Source organism: Odocoileus virginianus, chromosome 5 (genome assembly GCF_023699985.2).
Source record: "Odocoileus virginianus isolate 20LAN1187 ecotype Illinois chromosome 5, Ovbor_1.2, whole genome shotgun sequence".
Lineage (NCBI taxonomy): Eukaryota > Metazoa > Chordata > Mammalia > Artiodactyla > Cervidae > Odocoileus > Odocoileus virginianus.
In genome coordinates, this window is record NC_069678.1 from 80,557,047 (window position 1) to 80,578,499 (window position 21,453).

At 39.8% G+C, this 21,453-nt stretch overlaps 1 protein-coding gene across 3 annotated transcripts in view; it reads left to right on the plus strand.

Moving 5' to 3' along the window:
* The first annotated feature begins 1,187 nt into the window (after positions 1-1,187).
* Positions 1,188-21,453, plus strand: part of PIK3R3 (phosphoinositide-3-kinase regulatory subunit 3) — a 100,202-nt gene continuing 79,936 nt past the window's right edge. The window contains exon 1 of one of the 3 annotated variants that reach the window (XM_020877159.2): positions 1,188-2,033. In XM_020877159.2, the coding sequence (XP_020732818.1) occupies positions 1,928-2,033 (106 nt within the window). In that variant the 5' untranslated portion in view covers positions 1,188-1,927. Of the gene's footprint in view, positions 2,034-2,411; positions 2,558-21,453 lie in introns of those variants that run through there. The other 2 variants (XM_070468220.1, XM_020877161.2) reach the window with 2 other exon arrangements.

Genomic DNA, 21,453 nt, shown 5'->3' on the forward strand with positions numbered 1-21,453 from the left:
CCCGCCCTGGCTCGAGCACTCGAGTTGAGGGGCCCGCTGTGGCGCTCCACTATTTATTTCAGGTGTGGCGAGTTCCCCCTGGGTTCAAGAGTCCTGATGTGGAAAGCACAGAGGAACTGCGAAATGCCTCCTTAAGAAGTGCCTCACTGCTCAAGGGAAGAAATCGAGGCAGAGCTCAGGTAGCGGCCGGGTCTGCTGCACGGGGCCCACGGGCATATCCTCTCGCTGAGCAATAACGGTCCAGCAACTGGCTTTAGGGACCTTTGCTTTATCTGACAACTTATCATGGGGGGTGGGTGAGGTGGGGCGGGCTGTCCCAGCAAGGGGAAGAGGTCCGTGGGGGAAGAACTCTGCCCGGGGACAGCCTAAGGGCTAGAAGACCGCGCGTCCCGCCAAGTGACAGCACGCTCCCCTCTCGGTCCGCTCCCCTCCCCCGCGGCCAGTCTCCGGGCAGAGGTGTCTCGCGCCAGCCCGTCCTCCCCCTCTTCTACACGTCCGAGCGGACCGAGCCTCAGCGGGAGCCCCGCCTGTCTCCGGGCAGCTTGAGCCCCCGAGCGCTCGCCCAGCCTGTCACTAACCGCCGTTTGCGCTTTCTTTCTTTCTTTTTTTTTTTTTTTCTCCTCTTCTTTTCTTTCCCCCTTCTGCCTTTGTCCCGCTTAGTAACTAGGCTCCGACCAATCGCCGCCACACCGGCCGGCGCCGGCTGGCTCCTGATTGGCCCGCTTGGGGCGCGCAGTCGTCTCCCGCTCCTTGGCTGGAGAAAGGCAGACAAAAGACGCAGGCTCCGGGCTCCGGCAACCCGGCTCAGCCAATCACCAGCCACTTCACTCCCTCTTCCCCCTCCTCTCCTCCCTGCTCGCCTCTCCCTCCCGGCCCGGCTCGCGTGCTCCAGGCACTGACTCCTGGCGAGCAGCCAGCGCCCGGGCCCTACCATTCTGATTGAGGCTGAGGGGAGGAGAGAGGTTGCTGGGTTAAGGAGCCGAGGCCTAGGGAGCGATAGGGAGAATTGATAGCTGAGGCAGAGGACAGTTTTACGCACACCGTCTCAGGCAGCTGACAGAAACCCCAACACTTCGAGGCGGGATAGAGTTGAAGGGGCACTGGCGATGCTGGTCGTCCCCCCTGCTCGGCCTGGTTGGGTGGCGCCTCAGCGGGGGAGCTTGGGGGGGCGGGGAAGGGTGTCCCCCTCCGCGCCGTTAAAATGAAACTCTAGTGGCTGGAGTCCGGGCAGAGCGTGAGGGGATCAGGCGCTGGCGGGCTCGCTTACAGCCCGGCGGGAGCGTCCGGCCAAGCAGAGCTAACTGGACTCTGGAACAGGACCCCATCCCGAGGCTGCGGCAGCTTCGGTTCCGAGTCCGAACGGAACGAAGCCCGGGTCCCGGCCCCTGAGGGGATCTCTCCTCGCAGACCAGTGGGACCCCGAAACTTGAACGCAATACCCAACCCCCTTTTTATTCTTTCCTTTGTCACTTCCCCACCTTTCTTGCAACGCGTTCTTTTTTCCCCCTCTCCATTCTCTCTCTCGAAGGACACGAAAGTGGCTTCCGCGGAAAGATTTGAAGGCGATAGGAGCTTTTCTCTTTGCAGAACGACTGTGTAGAAGGGATTTTTGGAAAGCCGCTTTTTAACACCTCTGCCCTCGCCACCTCCCCCGCCCCCCCCCCGCCCCAAACCTCTCTGTGTCCCTTCGAGGAGAAAAGCCAGTAGATTGAACATTCCGGGGGCATTTTGTTTGATGCCGGAGGAGAGGGGAGAAGGACCCCGTCCTCATCCTAGTAGTTGGCTGGACTTGTACCGGCCGTTGGAAACCCCGAAGTACATTTTCCAGTGGGACTTTTAAAGATATATATTTTTAGATTTTTAAATAGCAGATAAAGAATATATATGCTTTCTATATATTTTCTGACGACCTGCCCCTGACAGCGCGATGTACAATACGGTGTGGAGTATGGACCGCGATGACGCAGACTGGAGGGAGGTGATGATGCCCTATTCGACAGAACTGATATTTTATATTGAAATGGATCCTCCAGGTACTTGGGAGAAAAAAAGAATCTTGTGATGGGTCTGATTTGTGTTTAACAAGACCTTGGTGATGTTTTCCGGGCAGAAGTATTCTTGGGTGCTCTAGGTTCGGGATGAGGAGCTGATTTGCAGTTAGAGCTGCAGTAAAAACTGCTTCTGGTTTACACGTTTAAAGTTTGCAGTTAGGACCCCGATCCTATTGTCCTGTGAGAGTGAGGGTGGGGGCTGGGGTGGTGGGGGTGGGAGGAAGGACCCGTTTCTTTTACTTTGCCTTTGCTTGTCGTTCAGGTTTTAGTCGTACCCTCCACCCCCCGCTTTTCCCCCCCCTGTTTCAATTAAAGATTCTACCTGCAAAGGATGCTTTATATCCCAGACTTAAAGTCAGTCTTTCCCTTTAGGGGAATTCTTTAAAGCTTGTCATTTCGTACGTTTGGTTCGCTGTGTTTTACCTTCGTTAACTTCTGAAACTGGGCTTGCCTGTGTGATTATTCGTTTTAAAGACCCCCTTTTCTCTCGTGGAAACCGAATGCCGGTTAGTGATTTTCAGGGGCTGGGCTTTTTATTCAGTCATGGCCTTAGTCTGAGGTTTTTCTTTTCAGAATATAGTCGCTCAGAGAGATTAGCGTGCACTGTTTTATTACTCTTTAATTTATGGTGATTTAACTTAATTTATGGGATAGTATTTAATGTAACTTCGGTTCTTAGCATAAAAAGAGGAAGAACCTTTTTTGTGTGAATGTATGTGATGTGTACATACATGTGATAGGTTTGAGTGCCCATAATGTAAAGTATACATACACTGTATTTTTACTTTAGAGCTTTGTCTGAGATCCTTACAGACATTTTGTGTATATGGTAGGAAAAGAAAAGGAAGGAAAAATGGAAAAGTTGGGTAATTTTTTTTCTTTTAAGTCTATGTCCTGATTATCAGCTGTCAGATTTTCAAATCCTGTTTGCAATTATAGACAGTGCTTTATGTAATGATTTTGAAAAGTAGAGGGCCTTTGTGACTATTTTTGTTGAGAATGAATTCGTTATGTCTTTTAAAAATGTGTTATAGCTAAGCCTACAGAATAAATTGTGTCATTGGGGAATCTCAGTTATCATAAGACTGCATGTTTTTGGAAACCTTTGAAAAGATCTGAGCCCATGAAAGTGTAATGAAGTATAACTGTCTTACAGGATGTATGTAGAAATTATTTCCTGTGTCCTTGTGAACAGTGAATTCTCCTCTTTGTGTTTTTTTTTCAATTAGTCATCGAGTGATAGTGTTAAATGATGTTATATTAAGAGTCAGTACTAATATTGAATCAACCTTTTTCACTCTTAATGATCACTTAGAATTTTTTTCTTTTCCCTTCATTTTGGAGCCTTCTTTATTTGCTTTTATAATTATGACTGCAATCCAGATACAGCTTTTTTTTTTTGTATTTTGCAAAGTTTGTAAGATTTGCCACCCGTCTATTGTGTGTATTTCCCTCTTTGTTTCCCCTTAATGGTAAAGCATCATTTCTATTAGATGCATTTGTCATTCACATAAATGGAAATTTAGTACATCATTGGTTCCTCTCCTGTAAAAAGTAAGGTTAATAATTCTAGATTTCTGTTACTGTGAGAATTATATATTCAAACTGCCTTAGAATCATACTATGTTGATTTAATATCTGGCCTTGCAGACATACAAAGGGAATTTGCTGGGCGGAGAGGTGAGTGGGGAGGAGGGGAGAAAATGAAGAAGGCACTAATATTTGAAAAACATGGGCCTAGTAGAAATATAGACTGAGTTGAGTTGAATTGTCCAAAAATGATTTTAAGAAAAGTCAGCTGTTTTCATTATGCAGTGCTGTGGGTCTTGAAAGGTTGTTTAGAAAATTCTGATCCAAACTTTGCGTATTCCATGGAAATGAACTTTTGAGTTTAGAATGTTTATTCTTAAATGAAATTTTGCATACTGAGATTCTAGTCAGAATATTAAAAGTATGCATATACTGCTCTTCATTACTCAGTTGTAGACTTAATGTATTAATAGCATACAGTTAGTTATTTCTAACAGCTTTTTGAAAAGGAAACATACTTGAGTATGCTAAAATATTGCCTATGAAGTGAATGGTTTTTAATGTAAATAATGTGAACAGCCTTGTTTTGTGTGATAAATTAGGTTTTGAGATGTTTAAAACTTAGTAAATTTTCAGTGGAGAGGTTGCAGCATGTGTTGTATCTATCCTAGTTCCTAGTTCCTGTCCTAGGATCCAAATCAAGCTCCTGGACTGGTGTGATAGTGCACTAACTGTTTTCCCCCTGTTTCTACTCTGTCCAATCCACAGTATTCTTAAAGTATCATTTAATGATTTATCTTCCAATGGTAAACCTTCCAGTGATTTAAAAACCTTCCAGCGGTTTTCCTTTGCCTACTGAAAAAAGCTGCATCTTCCTTATCCTGTCATAAAAGTCCCTTTATTTTTGCTTCCAACCTGATTTTCCAGTCTTTTCCCCTCCTGGAGTCCATCACAAGTTCTGCAGAAGCTGTTTTGTACTAGCTGTTCCTTGACTGTGTGCTTTTCCCTCTTCTTGGGGTACCTTTCACTTTGGGTTGAAATCTCATACAGTTAAGGGTCCTGGTTAGATGACTTCTTTGCCAGAATGTGTGTTCCCTGATCCCTACTGTTTGGAGATAGCCTTCCTTTCTTTCCCTCCCTCTTCTAGCACTTCTCAGATAGAACTTCTTTCATTCTGCCTAGAGTAGCTTCTGCATTTATTTATGTATACTTCCCCCTTTGGAATTATCTTCCCACCAGTTTATGAGCTTCTTAGCTTGTCAAAGTCTTGTAAGTACTAGACAATTTAATAAATATGTGTTGAATTAACAAATGCCTAAGGAGTGTTGTTTCTTAAAAGCAGCCTTTACCTGCTTTTCTACTTGAGGTCTTCAGTCACTTCATTTCTTGGCTATTGCAGTAGGCTTGGTTTAAGTAACTTTCAAATTACAGTTATTGACTTAGGGTCCTTAACTGTAATATTAGTATTACAGTTTTTAAAATATGACTTTCATTTTAATTTTAGTCTGAAGTGTAAATGTGAAATTTTGTCTATCAGCAGCCTCAAAAACTAGTTTTCAAAGGTCTTTCTTTCCAACCTGTATTTTCAAAAACTACCATTACCATGTATCCTGAAGATTTTAATAACTGGCTGGATTGCTACATCTATTATAATTTACTGACAATGTAAGGGTTGGATCCAAATGAAACTTTGATGTCTTAATCTTTATGTGTTTCCCAGAAATACTGGGAAATACCAAACGGTTTAGATGGAGTATGAAATGTTTTAATTTCAGAAATGTTAATATTATGGTACAGAGAAATGCTTATAAGCATCTTGGTTAGTCCTCTTGTGATTTGGAAATCAGGATTATTCCATAACAGGACAGTTTCTGGATAGTCCTTTCCAAGAGCCCTGTTTGTTTTGATTTATTTATTTGATTTTTGGCTGTGATGGGTCTTCGTTGCTGTGCGCAGGCTTTCTCTAGTTACGGCAAGTGGGGGCTACTCTGTTGTGGTGCTCTGGCTTCTTGTTGCAGTGGTTATCTAGGCATGTGGGGCTTCAGTAGTTTTGATACCACGGCACTTGGGGGCTTGGGCTTAGTTGCTTAGTGGCATGTGGGATCCTCCTGGACTAGGAATTGAACTGATTGACCCCTGCATTGCAAGGTGTATTCTTAACCAGTGGACCACCAGGGGATAAGAGCTACTGGAAGATTACCAGTACGCAACTGATCATAAACTCATCCCCAAAGCTTATAGGTAGTGGTCTGTTAGAGTGCACTTCAGTTTTGACCTTGTTATTGTGTTTATTTTAAGAAGATGTAATAAATCATTTCTTTTTTAGACTAACATACAATTCTTTTTAAGATTGTAGACTTTTTTGTTCTTATTTTTTTCTTATTAAGAACAAATTTCTGAATCTGTAGGGCAGCAGCAGTCTCTTCAGGGATAACTAGAAAATTAAAAAAATTTAATTGTTTGGCAAAACATAAATATAGAAAGGTCTGGAAAAGTGGTTCTCATTTTTTAAAATCTCAGTACCCCTTTTATGGGCTTCCTGGGTGACTCGGTGGTAAAGAATCCACCTGCTAATGCACGAGACCCGGGTTTGATCCCTGGGTCGGGAAGATCTCCTGAAGAAGGAAATGGCAACCCACTCCAGTGTTCTTGCCTGGGAAATCCCATGGACAGAGGAGCCTGGAGGGCTACAGTCCATGGGGTCGCAAAGAGTTGGACACAACTTGATTAAAGAACAACAACCCCTTTTATACTCTTAAAATTATTGAGGATCCCAAAGAGTTTCTGTTTAAGTGGGTTGTATCTATTGAAATTTGCTGTATATTAGAATAAAACTGAGAAGTTAAAAAGTATTTAATTCATTTAGAAATAATAAAGCATTACATGTTAACATAACTTTAAAGTGAGAAAATAGCTGTATTTCCCCCAAAACAAACAAAAAAAGTGAGAAGTGTGGCATCATTTTATGTTTTTGCAAATAACTTTTAATGTCAGGCCTTTTAATCTTTAATGTATGGCTTAATAGAAGGCATATAAATTCCCATGTCTCCTCCTGCATTCAGTCTGTTGAGATATCACAGGTCATAGCCTCTGGAAAACTCCACTACACGGTTGTGAAAGAATGAGAGTAGAGAAGGCAAATAATGTCTTAGTAACACTCTGAAAATAGTGTGAAAATTGGACCCTCTTGGGCCCTCTGAAAGGTCTTGGGGACCCTCAGTGGTCTCTGGATTACACTCTGAGAAATACTGGTTTAGTAGTTACTTGACTACATAGTTTGATGGCCAACCTAGTAAAGTATTTTTGGAGCCAGATGAAAAGGTTGTTTCAGGAAACTTACTTTTTTTGGCATACTTGGTATTTTCATCCTGGTAAAATTTTAGATTAAGTAACATTCTGGTGGAGAACTAACATACTGGCCCTGTGGTTGAAGAAAATGTCTGCTGAGAAACACACTGGAGAAATAGGTCACCTGCCACCATGTGGTCCTTACTGTTAGCAAATTGGGCATCCTGCTTCTGTGGTTGAATTTTTCTTTATAATGCTGATCATTTGATGGATTCATCTTATATAAAATGCTTCTCCTGTGTGTATTGTAAGATATTTCTTTTATGAGCTAGGTGTCACTTTTTAATGATATTGTAGTATGGAACAAATGTTTATATAATCAAATGATATAAAAAAGCCATGCCAACTTTTTCTGCATCTTCTTATTGAAAAAGATTAGTCATTGCTTTCATTTTAATATATTATAGTTTATAGTATATCCAAGTATGTTTCATTAGAAGTATGGTAAGTCTTCACTTGATAATGCTTTTAAAATTTATTCTCATTGTTTTTTTCATGCTTTATATTTTTCTTAGAATATAGAAAATATTGGACATCTTTATGGTCACCCTATTTAACAAAGTATATAGAAAAATAATTACAAATAGGTCTACGTGATATAATTTTTATTGATATTAAAGGAGGATGCAGCCTGAATGTAGTAGAAAGAACACAGGCTTTGGAAACAGATGGTATGGGTCCCAAACCTAGCTTTGCTTCTTCCTTTGCTAGTGTTTGTAACCTCTGTGAGCATCCATTTTCTCTTCTGTGGAATTGAATTAATACACACTGTTAGCAGTTGTTCTGGAGATTAGAAGTACTGTATCAATATCTCGTATAGTGTTTGGCCTATGTTGTGTGCTGCATGTGTGACTGCTCAATTGTGTCCGACACTTTGTGACCCCATGGACTGTGGCCAGCTAGGCTCCTTTGTCCATGAGTTCTAGGCAAGAATACTGGAGTGGATTGCCATTTCCTCCTCCAGGGAATCTTCTGACCCAGGGATTGAACCCACCTCTCCTGCAGCTCCTGCATTGGCGGGTAGATTCCTTACCACTGAGCCACCTGGGAAGCCCCTTAGCACATGTTATGTACTCAATTCATTGTAGCTTATATCCTGGCATATTGCTAATATTCAGTTAACTCTTTCTCTTTGCATACTTTTGCAGTCAAAACCTTTTGAGATATCTTGCTGCATGCTTTTCTTCATCCTTGACATTTAAAGTGAGCCATTTTGTTTTTGGAAGAATTCCCTAGGGTCTTTTCTAGACTCTCATGAGTCTATGGAAGTATCACTCAAATCATCCTTTCTTTTTAGTTTCTGTTGCCTTTGTTCCTCATCACCTCACATTTGAAATGATTTGTAATAAGGTAATAATAGTTGCCAGCATTTGTTGAGTAGTTATTGTAGACCTGGCACTATGTTAAATGCTTTCATATGTATTATTTCTTTTAGCCACACAACAACCTTATAAAATAGGCACGATGATTATCCCACTTTACAGATAGGAAACTGAGACATAAATGTGTTTACTAACTTATTCATTTCCTCATAGTCAGCAAGTAGCAGAGCAGGTCTGTCTGCCTAACTAACGCCCAGGTTCTTAACTGGTACCTCCTAACTGGTTCTTTGTTTCTAATTTCTTTTTCCCCTCCCCTGTAAATTCATCTTGAATTCATCAGCCAGATTAATCCTACTGAAATGTTATTTTCATTGTTTTAACTGCTCTATTTAGAAATTATTAGCAACTCTCCATTTCTTTTAAGCAAAGGCCATACTCTTAAACTTGACATATGTAATCTTTAGTAATATGGTACCAATTTACATTTTCATATTAATTACTAATCCTCTTCCCATTTTTTTCTTGCCCAATTCCTTGCTTATCACTTCACTATACCTTGCCTATTTCCATTTCCAGCCTTTTGCTTATGCTGCTTCTTAATGTTAGATTATGCCCATCCTACCCCATCTTTAAATCAGGATCCTTTGTAAGTCCTTCTTCCTCCTTTTCCTCCTCTAAATATTCCAGCACTGAACCCCTTAATTATCTAGGGCTGTGGTCTGTTATTTTGACACAAAATCACATTCTGTTATGGCATTAATTATTTCACAAATATAATTTATTTCCCTAATAAGATAAGCTTCTTGAAGTCTAGCTGTCATATTTCTTTTGTACCTTTTTTTTTTTTTTTTACCATCTATAAACACCCAGTGTCTAAATATTTTGTTAAATCTTAGGCCTGTGGACCCAACCAGCTTTATTTTGTGACTCACTTCAAAATGTTGGTATTATTTATTATCACCATGTGACCTTTAAACTTATAATTTATTGTAACAAAAGGAATAATGAAAAAGTTCAATACATAGAGTTATCAGCAAAATTTTATGGTTTTGCATAAAAGTCTTATTTGAAATTTTGAAGTAGTAAAAGTGAGTAGTAAGTTTTTGAAAGTTTGGGTTAAATGTAGTTGTTTAATGTGTTACTCTACCAATTAAATTTAGATTGTGTAGAACTTGACTTGGGATAACAAGGTAAGGTCAACCATAGAGCCTTATAAGATCAGTTTTCAAATTGTTCGCCCACAGTATATTTTTTGGTTCCTTTTATTTGTAAGTTCATATGAAGTGAGAGGGTTATTTTATTTTTTTAATAAAGGGGCAATAGACTAGGTCTAGCCTGCTAGATCATACCATTTTGCATGTCCCATGTCAATATAAAAACTGCCCCATGCCCTGTGACTATGAGGCAACACAAAAGCAAAGTCAACACCATGATGTCATACCATCCTCCATTATCCTGCCTTGGATTTCCTGTCTGATGTCCTGTTTGTGGATCAGTTTAGTTGTCTACCTGTGTGTAAGGGTATAGGGCAACATATCCAGGCTATGTGATCTTAGGTACTTATTGTAGTTTCTTTCTTTCTTTTTGTCTGTACCAGGTGGCTTGCAGATATTACTCAGTTCCCTGACCAGGTATTGAACCCAGGCCACAGAAGTGAAAGTGCTGAGGCCTAACCACTGGACCAGGGAATTCCCTAGTTTCTTTTTCTATAACTTAGGAAAATATAAATCATGAATCAAAATTTAAAATTTGTGTATAAATTATTTTGGAGAAGGCCGTATCAAAATTATTGTGTTAGAGGAATACTGCTTTAGAGTTCATTCTTTCACATGTATCCTTCTTAGCTTTCTAACTATACAGTAGAGTCACTCTGCTGCTGCTGCCGCTAAGTCGCTTCAGTCGTGTCCGACTCTGTGCGACCCCATAGACAGCAGCCCACCAGGCTCCGCCGTCCCTGGGATTCTCCAGGCAAGAACACTGGAGTGGGTTGCCATTGCCTTCTCTGGTAGAGTCACTCAGTATGGTATAATTTATATTGAACTTCTAGCAAGGATTTGTAAAATGAACTACAAACTTCTTTTCCTGAGATTCGTCCTGGGATATGTTTCATAAAAAAAGTTTATAGTTAGTATATTTTCAGCTGTAAGCAGCAGAACCTCATTCAACATGGCTTAAGAAATAAGAAATTTTATCTTCTTATGTAATAAGCTTCAGTGTTGGTTGATTACAAAAATTCAGCAATGTCAGTAAAAACCCATAATCTTTGCCTTGCCCAGTTCTGCTGCTCTCCCTGGAACTGGCTACTGTCTCCATACACAAAACTTCTGAAAGAAGGAAGAGGTCTCTTCCTGTGCCACTGTATTCAGAGAGAAGAAACTTCTCCAAAAGCCTCTAGCTGGCTTCTTTCACAGCTTTTTGGCCAGAATTGGGTCACATGTCCATTCCTGAACCAGTCATGAGTGGTTCAATAGTGATTACTACTGAAATAACGGTGTTTGTGGAATCTGGAGTGGTGTTGACTTCCTCTGAGGCATTATCAGGGGAAGGATTCTGTTAGGAAGGAAGAGGAGGGGATGAATTCTAGGTTGGCAAACAACAGTGGCCACTCTAAAAAGTAATTTGGAGAACCATAGCTCTTTTCAAAGTTCTTGTCTCTGTGTTTAGAAATAAAGATAATTAGCGAGTTAATTTTTTTTCTTTTTCAAAACTAAAATCTAGTTAATACAGTGATGTATTATGAAGCCCATTTTCATTTTATAAACTGGAATTCACAGGGTTACATAGTTTTGAGAGTTAAATATGGCAGGCCATTTCCTGTCTTACCAGTTGCTTTCTAGAAGATGAGGAAGCTAACATCTCTGGTTGACAGTTTCCTTATTTGAGGCTTGTAGGTGTTGGAGTAGAGTAAATTAGTCCATCTGGTAAATGAGTGTGAGAAAGCATTTGTAAAATTATAAATTCCATATTTCAAAGTTTAGTAAATTAAGTTTGGTAAATTAAGCCTAAGACTTTTAGAATGATTTATGCTTTGAATGACCTTAAAAATTAGGACACTTAAAGTAACTCATAAATCATATCTTTTAATTAGATTGTATTAACTAGTTAGAAATTCAGAGGCAATATAGTGGGGCTGTTAAGAGAGAGGGTTCTGGAATCAGATTGCCAGAGTTCGTGTTGGCTTCTGCCACTTCCTAGCATATATCGTTGGGCAGTTTACTTATGTTTTCTGTGTTTTGGTTTCCTTGCCTAAAAATGGCAATGATGGTTGTCTCTACTTCAATAAGATTGTTTTGAGAATCCAGTGAATTAACAGCTGTAAAGCAGCTAACATGATGCCCAGACCATATTAAGCATCCAAAAATGTTTTTGTTCATGTGTATTAATTAATTCATGTTTTTCAGCAAATATTTGATTACCAGGCAGGTACAGCATTCAAGAGAACAGCAAAGCTCCCTTTATTCATGGACTATACATTTTTAAGCGAGGGGGGAGAACAAAGAATAAACAAAATCATAAGTGGAATACATAGTGATGGTGATAAATGTAATGAAGAAAAAGCAGAGGACAAAAATATGAGTGCTGGGTGAGGCAACTGCTGTTTTCAATATTATTTATTTATTTACTCATTCATTCAGGCCATGTAGCATGTGGGATCGTAGTTTCCCCAACCAGGGATCAAATCCATGCTCTCCTGCAGTGGAAGAGGGGAGTTCTAACCACTGGACCACCATGGATTTCCCCCAGAAACTGTTTTAAATACTAGGACAGGGAGGGCCTGACGTGAAGGAAGTGAGGGTGCTAGTCAGGTAGATACATGGGAGCTAAGAGGGTGAGGGAGTATGCCTGGTAGAGGGCATTCCAGACGACTTATTCTGAGGCTGGAGCACGAGTGTCAGGCATTCAGGGGTCACTTAGGAGGCCGGTGTGGCTGAAGTGGAGTGAGGGGAAAGTATTATATAGTAAGATTTAAAAGACAAGTAATGATGTGGGTGGTGGGGAAGACTATGTAGGACATTGTAAGAACTTTGGCTTTTAAAACTTGACTGAGAAATATAAATGGAGCATAAGCTTTAAAAGTTGTGACTTACTCTTCTGTACATCTGTAACTTATATAATATTGTATATCAAATATGCTTTAATAAAGAAAAAAAACTTGACTGTGATGAGAAGCCATCCAAGTGTGTTGAAGAAGGATGTGTTACGATTCCTGGCTTAAAAGGACAATTCTGGCTGCTGATGGAAGTGGAGAAACTGTTAGGAGGCTACTGCAATAAACAGGCTGAGGGATGGTAGTGACTTGGACATGGGTGGATGCTGTGGAGTTTGTAAAAAGTAGTTGGATTCTCAATAGTATGACTAGTTATATAACTTGTCATTTCTAAGCTGACAGTTATTTTCTAATTTTTAGCTTTAGGTATGCTTTAGAAATTAAAAGATTTAGCTTTTAAAATGACGTCAATCTATATATTTTTGGATAGATTTTTCTATCTTTGAAGTGTCATGATTTCTAATCTCTGACATCTGAGTGCAAAGCAGCATAATATGTGGCCTTAGTTATTTGATGAAGGCTTACTCATGAGTTGCTTTGATAAACATTACTGAATAAATCTAGACTGTACTATAATTTACTTTCAAAAGTAACTTTGAAAAGGAAATTATCTTGAAATTCCAAGTTTCTGTGGTGGTCTATGAAGGGGAGGAGAAATTAAAGAGAAGGAAGCCATGCCACATATGTATAATTTTACTTTATGTGCTAAAGTTGTTGGTGTTTTAGAATAATGAAAATATATTTGTGTGTTTATGTGTTAGTGGAATGATTAAGTGCTTGAGCATAGACATTGCTGAAGTGTTGCTCAGTGTTTAGGGGTTCTGGATTCAGATTGTTTGGATTTCCAGTTCTGTCCCTGTCTACTTCTAGTTTGTGACCCCTGGAGAGCAACTTGGAACAGTTTATAGCAACTTGAACAGTCATTGTTTTTGCTTCTTTCCTGCCTTTCTCAAACTTACTAGTTTCTCTTCCAGGAGTACCGGTTTCCCTTTTAGCTCTCTCCTTTGCCTGTTTCCTTACTGTGATCTGTATAATAAGGGCCAGGAAGCAAGGGAGTAAAGAAAAGAAGCTATGAATACTCATATGAGAACGTATTTGATTTTTTTCACACTTACCTGCCGGAGAGTTTGACATGTTTGACTTTTAGGAAGAAGTTTAAGACAATCAGGTGATTCAGACCTATAGTAGGATGTAGTTCAGTACTTGGAGTTTACTGTTGTTTCTGAACTGTGTGAGAGCCGTTATCACTGCTGTCTGACTGAAATTGATCTGGGCCTCTCTTTTTGATTGCTAGGTATAAACAGTAGGCATTTAGGGTAGCATTACCAGATAAAATATATGCAGTACGTCCCCATGAAATATTTGGGACATATTTATACTAAAAACATATTCATTGTTTATCTGAAATTCAGATGTAACCGGGTGTCTTGTATTTTTATTTGCTAAATTTGCCAAGCCTAATTTAGAGAGAGGCTAGACAGTTGAATAAACACCATTTCCTAGTACAGTCTCCCCATGGAGAGAGATGTGTAGGAATAGACGTGTAACTTGTTGTAACTAATATCAAAATACTTTTCAGATTCTGTAGCAAAAAGTTCAACTCAAGTTGGTTTAAACAAAGAATTTATGGGTTTGTGTAATTGAAAAGTTCAAAGGGAATGAGGGAATAAACAAGGTCATACTGGATAGCACAGGGAACTATATCCAATCTCCTGGGATAAACCTCCTGGAAAAGTATATAAAAGAAGAATGTATAGATGTATATAACTGAGTCACCTTGCTGCTCAGCAGAAATTAGCACAACATTGTAAATCAACTATACTTCAATTTAAAAAAGGAAATCAGGGCCCCTGACTAAGTTTGATCAAGACTGTCAGACTTTGGCCCAGTTTTTCTGCATTTGTTTTGGCTTTCCCCTATATCAGCTTTTTTCTCAGGCTGGCTTCTCTGGTAGTATAAGATGACTGCCTTTGGCTCCTGGGATTGCATGTTTCCTCAGTTCTTGGTGTGGGGTGGAGGGTAGGGAGGATGCTTCCCATAAATATAACACAAAGATCCTGAGTTTGTCACTAATTAGACTGTCCTGTGTCCCAAAGTATCACTTCTTAAAATCGGGATTCCTTGAATTACTAATTGTAGCTTTCTCTGTCTCCTAAACTTGAGAGTGCATCAGAACCACCTGGAGGACTTGTAAAAAAAAAAAAAAAAGACTACTAGGCCTTACCTCCAGAGTTTTTGATTCACTAGGTTTGGGATTGGGTTCTAAAAATTTGTAACAAGTTTCCAGATGTTACTGCTTTGACTGGTCTGCACACCACACTTTGAGAACCACTGTTGTGTGGAATCAGGGCCTACTCCTGGAGCTGGGGAAGAGGTCAGTCCCATATAAACTCCTTACCAGTGTGGGGAAGAAACAAGGTACGTTTTGAGGTAATTACAGTATCCCCTAAAGAGAGAACTGCTTGCTGATTTTGCCTGTCCAACTAACCTTCCCTCTTATTTGGGTAACAAGCTTCCTGATTTTTGTTTTGGAACCATTCCTCCCCCATTTGCAGTCAGTGTGGCTTAGGTAGGGTTGATCTAATCCATTGGCTTTAAGGGGTGGGCACATGACCCAGGCCTGGTCAATAAGAACACTGCATTCACCTGGCCAAAGGGATTAGTCTGAGAGTTAATAGGTCAGTGATCTTTGTAGTATACAGTGCACATTACTATATATTACTATTTCCTGTCCTAGCTAGTGATACAAAGATGGCATAATGCCTCTCCTTAAGGAGCTCAGACTGCGATTAAGGCATGCCCACCTGTAAACACATGTGTGTAGACTTCTCTTTATTACTGCCTCCATTTCTCGTGCCTATCAGCTAACATACGTTTGCATTATGTACTATATTACCCACTTTATAATCTTTAACCACGCTTACTATTAATTGTTGAGTGTCTTTAGTCCTCATTAGATGATAAATTTCCTCAGGATAAGGGCTGAGTCCATAATTAACTGCTGGGTCTCCTATACATAGCACTGTCTCTGGTACATAGAGGTGCTCAGTAAATATTGGTTAAATTAACATTTTAAGTATAGTAATAAAAAAGTATAAACAGAAGAGGGAGTGATTTACTGGTCAGGTAGTAGAGAGGTAACAGCCTGGATGAATAGACACAACTTGATATGTTTTGGGAACTGTAACTAATTCAGTTTTGCTGAAACAAGTATGAGGTGGGAAGTGGTGGTAAATGCATCTGGAGATATAGGTGAGGGCCAATTCATGAAAGGCCCTGAATGCTGTACTTAGAGGTTGGATCTTTTTCCTGTGGGCAGTTGGGGAGCTACTGACTAATGGTTTCAAGTAGGGAAAAGAATATACTGGCTGCAAAGTAAAAAATAGATTGGAGGAAAGCCAGATTGAAGAAGGTAAACTCTTTAGGAGGCTATTTCGGTACAGATGAAAGATGTTATGAAAGCCTAAGGTAAAGGGGGAAAAAAAAAGAACAGCATGGAGGTGGGGAGACCTTGTGCACAACAGTTCATGTGGACTCACTAATCTTAACTACCAACCCATATAGTTCTACATCTATACCCATGTTAGATTTATAACCAGAGATTGTGCTTCTGTTTTATCTTCTGATTATTAAAAACAAATAACTGTAAATTATGTGACAATTCCCCCCCCCCACCCCCCAAAAAAGCCTAAGGGAAGATGGTAGCAGAGAGAATGAAGAGGAAGAGTTGTTTAAGAAGTAGAATAATGGTACTTAGAGACTGTCTTGAGAAAAATCAAAGACTCTCAAAAATCAAAGACTTAGTTTTCTGGCTTGGGAGATGGTGTTACCATAAACTAAGAGACCCAATTTAAAGAGGAAGGACAGGGACTTCCCTGGTGGTCCAGTGGTTAAGAATCCGCCTGCCAATTCAGGAGATGCGAGTTTGATCCCTGATCTAGCAAGATCTCACATGCCATGGAGTGGTTGAACCTGGGCGCTGCAACTACAGAAGCCCAAGTGCCCTCCCTAGTGCCCATGCTCCCCAAGATAAACCATCTCCTCGAGAAGTTCATGTACTGCCACAAAGAGTAGCCCCAGTTCTCTGCAACTAAAGAAAACCCGTGTAGCAATGAAGACCCAAAACAGCCAAAAATTTATTTATTTAAAATAAATAAAGATGAAGGTTAGGCTTGGATCATATGGATAAAAGTGTAAAGGTGTATTTTATTCTAGGTCCTTTTCTAATGGCTAGGAGCATGTGAAAAATGGGCATTACCCTAGTGGGTCAGATGTCAAAGAATCTGCCTGCAATGCAGGAGACCCAGATTTGATCCCTGGGTTGGGAAGATCCCCTGGAGAATGGAATGGCAACCCAGTGTAAAGGTGTATTTTTTTCTAGGTACTCTTCTAATGGCTGGGAGTATAGCAATGAACAAAACAAAGTCCTTGCTTTATACAGGAGGAAGTATGACAGTAAATTAAGTAAATACATAGGTTATGTTAGGTTACAACAAAGAAATAAGAAAAAAATCTACTGGCTCAGAAAGTTCCTGGCCGTCCAGTGTTTAGGACTCCACACTCTCACTGCAGAGGGCCTGGGTTCAGTCCCTGGTCAGGGAACTAAAATCCCACAGACAGCTCAGGGCAGCCAAAAAAAAAAAGAGAAAGAGAAACAAAACAAAATGGCTACTGGCTTAGGGAGATAGAAATCAGAGAAGGAATTACTGTTTTATTTTGGGTAGTCAAGAGAAGGCCTCACCGATATGGTGATTTAACCTTTGTATTGTGAAGTAAAATACACAATCCCATATAAAAATGGGCAAAAGACTTGAAAAGGTATGTCTTTGAATATATAAAATGTGTAAGTATATAAACATAAATGTACAGATTACTGACTTCATATAGTGAGCAACTTTGTAACATCCACTTAGATAAAGATGTTGAAGATAACTTCCCAGAAGCCAAAAGCATACCCCTTTCCAATTATATACCCCCTTATCTTCTCCCTACCAGAGGTAACCATTGACTTGGCTTTTTTTTTTTTAACTTATTTTGTTTGTTGAAGGATAATTGCTTTACAGAATTTTGTTGCTTTTTGTCCAACCTCAACATTAATCAGCCACAGGTATACATATATCCCCTCTCTTTTGAACCTCCTTCCCATCTTCCTCCCCATCCCACCCGTCTAGGTTGATACAGAGCCAGCCCCTGTTTGAGTGTCCTGAGCCATACGTTAAATTTCTGTTGGCTTGACTTGACTTTGTAATACAATTACTTCCTTGTTTCTCTTGGATTCAGAAGTCTGGTTTATAGAATATATGTAGAGAATGCCAAATTATTGCCTTCTGTAACAATATGTGTTGTTCTACGTCTACAATAACCCTTGGTATTGTCAGACCCTTACATTTTTGCAAATCTCATAAGTGTATAGTAGTATCTCATTGTAGTTCATTTATTTTGAAAATATTTGTTTATTTATTTATTTTTGGTGGCACCAGCTGTTAGTTGCGGTGTGTGGGCTTAGTTGCCCCACAACATGTGGGATCCATGACTCTGGGGGAACGTTAGTTCCCCCAACCAGCGTCAAGCCACAGCCTAAGCATTGGAAGGTGAATTCCTAACCACTGGACCACCAGGGAAATCCCTCCTTGTGGTTTAGATTCATTTGTATTTTTCTTATTCTTAATCAGGATTACAACCTTTTATAGCCATTTGTTTATCCTCTTGTAAAATACCTTTTCATGTCTTTTGCCCATTTTTATATGGGATTGTTTAGTTTTTCTTAGGTTTGTAGGAATTATAAATATGAGTCTCAGTTCTTGTTTATTACATATATGCAAATATTTTAAGGTGACATTTTGGGTAGAGACCTGAAGGAAATGGAGTGAGCTGTGGGGAGAGTTGAATGAAGGGTATTACAGGCTGAATGACAGCAATAACATACAAAGACCTTGAGCTGGGAGTATTTTTGAAATGTTGCAGGAGCAACAAAGGAAGCTTATGTGAGGTTGGAAAGGAGAGGGGTAGAAGGATCGCAGGGAAAAAATGAAGCAAAATGAAAAAAAAAAACTCATGGAATATTATTAAAGTGTAGGCTGTAATATCCATTCCTTGCTATTGCTACCAATATGTAAAAATGGAATACAGTGAAGGAAAAGAACTAGAATATGATCAAATGAAAAGAGTAATAATAGGATTGTGGATAATTTTGTCCTACATTTGTTACTGTATATCAAAAACAATGTTAAAAGTACATTTAATTTTATTTACTCATTTTTGGCTCTGCTGCACGGGCTTTTCTCTGCTTGTGGTGAGCGGGGGCTACTCTCTAGTTACAGTTCTTGTGGCTTTTCTTGTGAAACACAGGCTCTAGGGCACTTGGGTTTCAGTAGTTGCAGCTCCTGGCCTCTAGAGCACAGGCTTAATAGTTGTTGCACGCAAGCTTAGCTGTTCCACGTCATGTGGGATCTTCCCAGACCAGGGATTGAACCTGTGTCTCCTATGTTGGCAGGCGGATTCTTTCTGAGCAACCTGGGAAGTCCCTAAAAGTATATTTAAAAAGAGAAAAGATTTATGAGTAGATACTACAGTTAAGTTTAAAAAAATTAATCTTCAGAAAGATAATCTTGAAGCTGGCTCTTACTCTCAAGCATTGTTATGTAGAAACTCTGTATTAGTCTCCTATTGCTACCATAACCAGTTACCTTAAAATTAGTGGCTTAAAACATTGTTATCTTGCAGTTCTGGAGGTCAGAATTCTAAAATCAAGGTGTTGGCAGGGTATATTCCTTTTGGAAGCACTGGAGAAGAATTCATTTTCTTGCTTTGCCCACTTTCTAGAAGCTGTCAGTGTTCTTGGCTCCTGGTCCCTTACTCTATTTCAAAGTCAGTAGCATTGCATCTTCAAAACTCTCTCTCTCTGATCTCTGCTTCTGTTGTCATATCGCCTTCTCTAACTCTGATATTCTTGCCTTCCTTTATGAACACCTTTGTGATTTCTCTAGCCCAGTTGGATAATCCAAGATGATCTTCCCATCTCAATATTCTTGACTTAATCAATCTACAAAAAGTCCCTTTTGGCATGTAATATAACATATTCACAGGTTGCAGGGACATTCTAGGGATGCCGACATCCTCAGAGGGCCCTATTCTATCTACTGTAGACTTGAAAGTTGAGAATAAAAATTTCACTATCTGTGTTTCTTAGGGTTTGATGAATGAGGAATTTTAAATACAGATAGAACCCTTATTAGCAGAGAAGAAGCTTGGTGAATGTCTTATCTTAATTTTGAATATTCTACAACATCTGCCATAGAGGGACATCTTAAAGGTAGCCTTAAACATGATATGAAAGATCACTGGAAACTTTTTTTTTTCACTAGAAACTTTTAAGTCCTATTTCATGTAGTTGATGGCTTGAGAGAGAGGATTGTGCTTTTTTAGAAGACTGGTTTGAATTTTGTCTGCTTAACAACTGAATGACATTGAACAATTTTCATCTGTGAAATGGGAATTCTTGTTTAGTCGCTCAGTCGTGTCCCACTCTCTGTGACCCCATGGACTGCAGCACGCCAGGTTTCCCTGTCCTTCACCATCTCCCAGAGCTTGCTCAAACTCAGGTCCATTGAGATAGTGATGCCTTCCAACCATCTTGTTCTCTGTCATCCCCTTCTCCTCCTGCCTTCAGTCTTCCCGGTGTTACGGTCTTTAATGAGTCGGCTCTTTGTATCAGGTGACCAAAGTGTTGGAGCTTCAGCATCAGTCCTTCTAATGAATATTCAGGATTGATTTCCCTTAGGATTGACTGGTTTGATCTTCTTGCAGTCCAAGAGACTCTCAAGAGTCTTCTCCAACACCACAGCTCAAAAGCATCAATTCTTCGGTGTTCAGCCTTCTTTATGATTCAACTCTCACATCCATACATGACTGCTGGAAAAATCTTAAGTTTGACTGTATAGATCTTTGTTGGCAAAGTAATGTCTCTGCTTTTTAATATGCTGTCTAGGTTTGTCATAGCTTTTCTTCCAAGGAGCAGTTGTCTTTTAATTTCGTGACTTGCAGTCACCATCTGCAGTGATTTTGGAGCCCAAGAAAATAAAGTCTGTCAGGAGTAGTAGCACTTAGTTCACAAAGATTTTTATAAGAATTATAAAATGTAATATATATACACAAATACACATATATATTTATACATATAGCAAACTGGTGCTTAGTATCTGGCATATAGTAGGTACTTTTCTTGCAGTTCAGTACTTTTGTGACACAGTGGTAGGGAAGTGTTAGCAAGGTTAAGTTGAGGGGCTTGTGCTGGAGGCTTTGCCAGAGGCAGCTGCACGTCTTAATTGTTAGAAGCTGTCTAACTCTAGTGTGTGCTTGGCTCTACCAGACTGACCTTTTCTTCTTTTTCTGCCTTAAGAAAAGTCTGTTGCTGTTTTTTCAGCATAGTTGTTCTTGAATCTTCCCTTTTTCTTCATGGTTAGCCTAAATGCTGCCCATCTCATGCATTCATTCAACAAATACCTACAGAATGCCTTGTATCAGTGGAGACTCAGCACTGGAGACACAGAAATAAATAAGAAAAGGTGTGTCCTCAAGGAGCTCCAATTTCAGTGCAGACAGGTCAACAGCTGCACTGTAATGAATAAGTTTTATGTTAAAAGGTTCAACAGAGCTCTGTGGAATCAAAAGGAGGTAGTGCTTACTTGGGTCTAAAAGTGTAAGGGAAAGTTTCATTGATAAAATTGTGTAAGACCTGAGTCTTTTTTTTTTTTTTCATTTATTTTTATTAGTTGGAGGCTAATTACTTCACAACATTTCAGTGGGTTTTGTCATACATTGACATGAATCAGCCATGGAGTTACATGTATTCCCCATCCCGATCCCCCCTCCCAAGACCTGAGTCTTAAAAGTAGCTGGGTAACAAGCATCACCCTCAATGGTGAAAAATTGAAAGCATTTCCCCTGAAATCAGGAACAAGACAAGGGTGCCCACTCTCACCACTACTATTCAACACAGTTTTGGAAGTTTTGGCCACAGCAATCAGGGCAGAAAAAGAAGTAAAAGGAATCCAGATAGGAAAAGAAGAAGTGAAACTCTCTCTGCAGATGACCTGATCCTCTACATAGAAAACCCTAAAGACTCTACCAGAAAATTACTAGAGCTAATCAATGA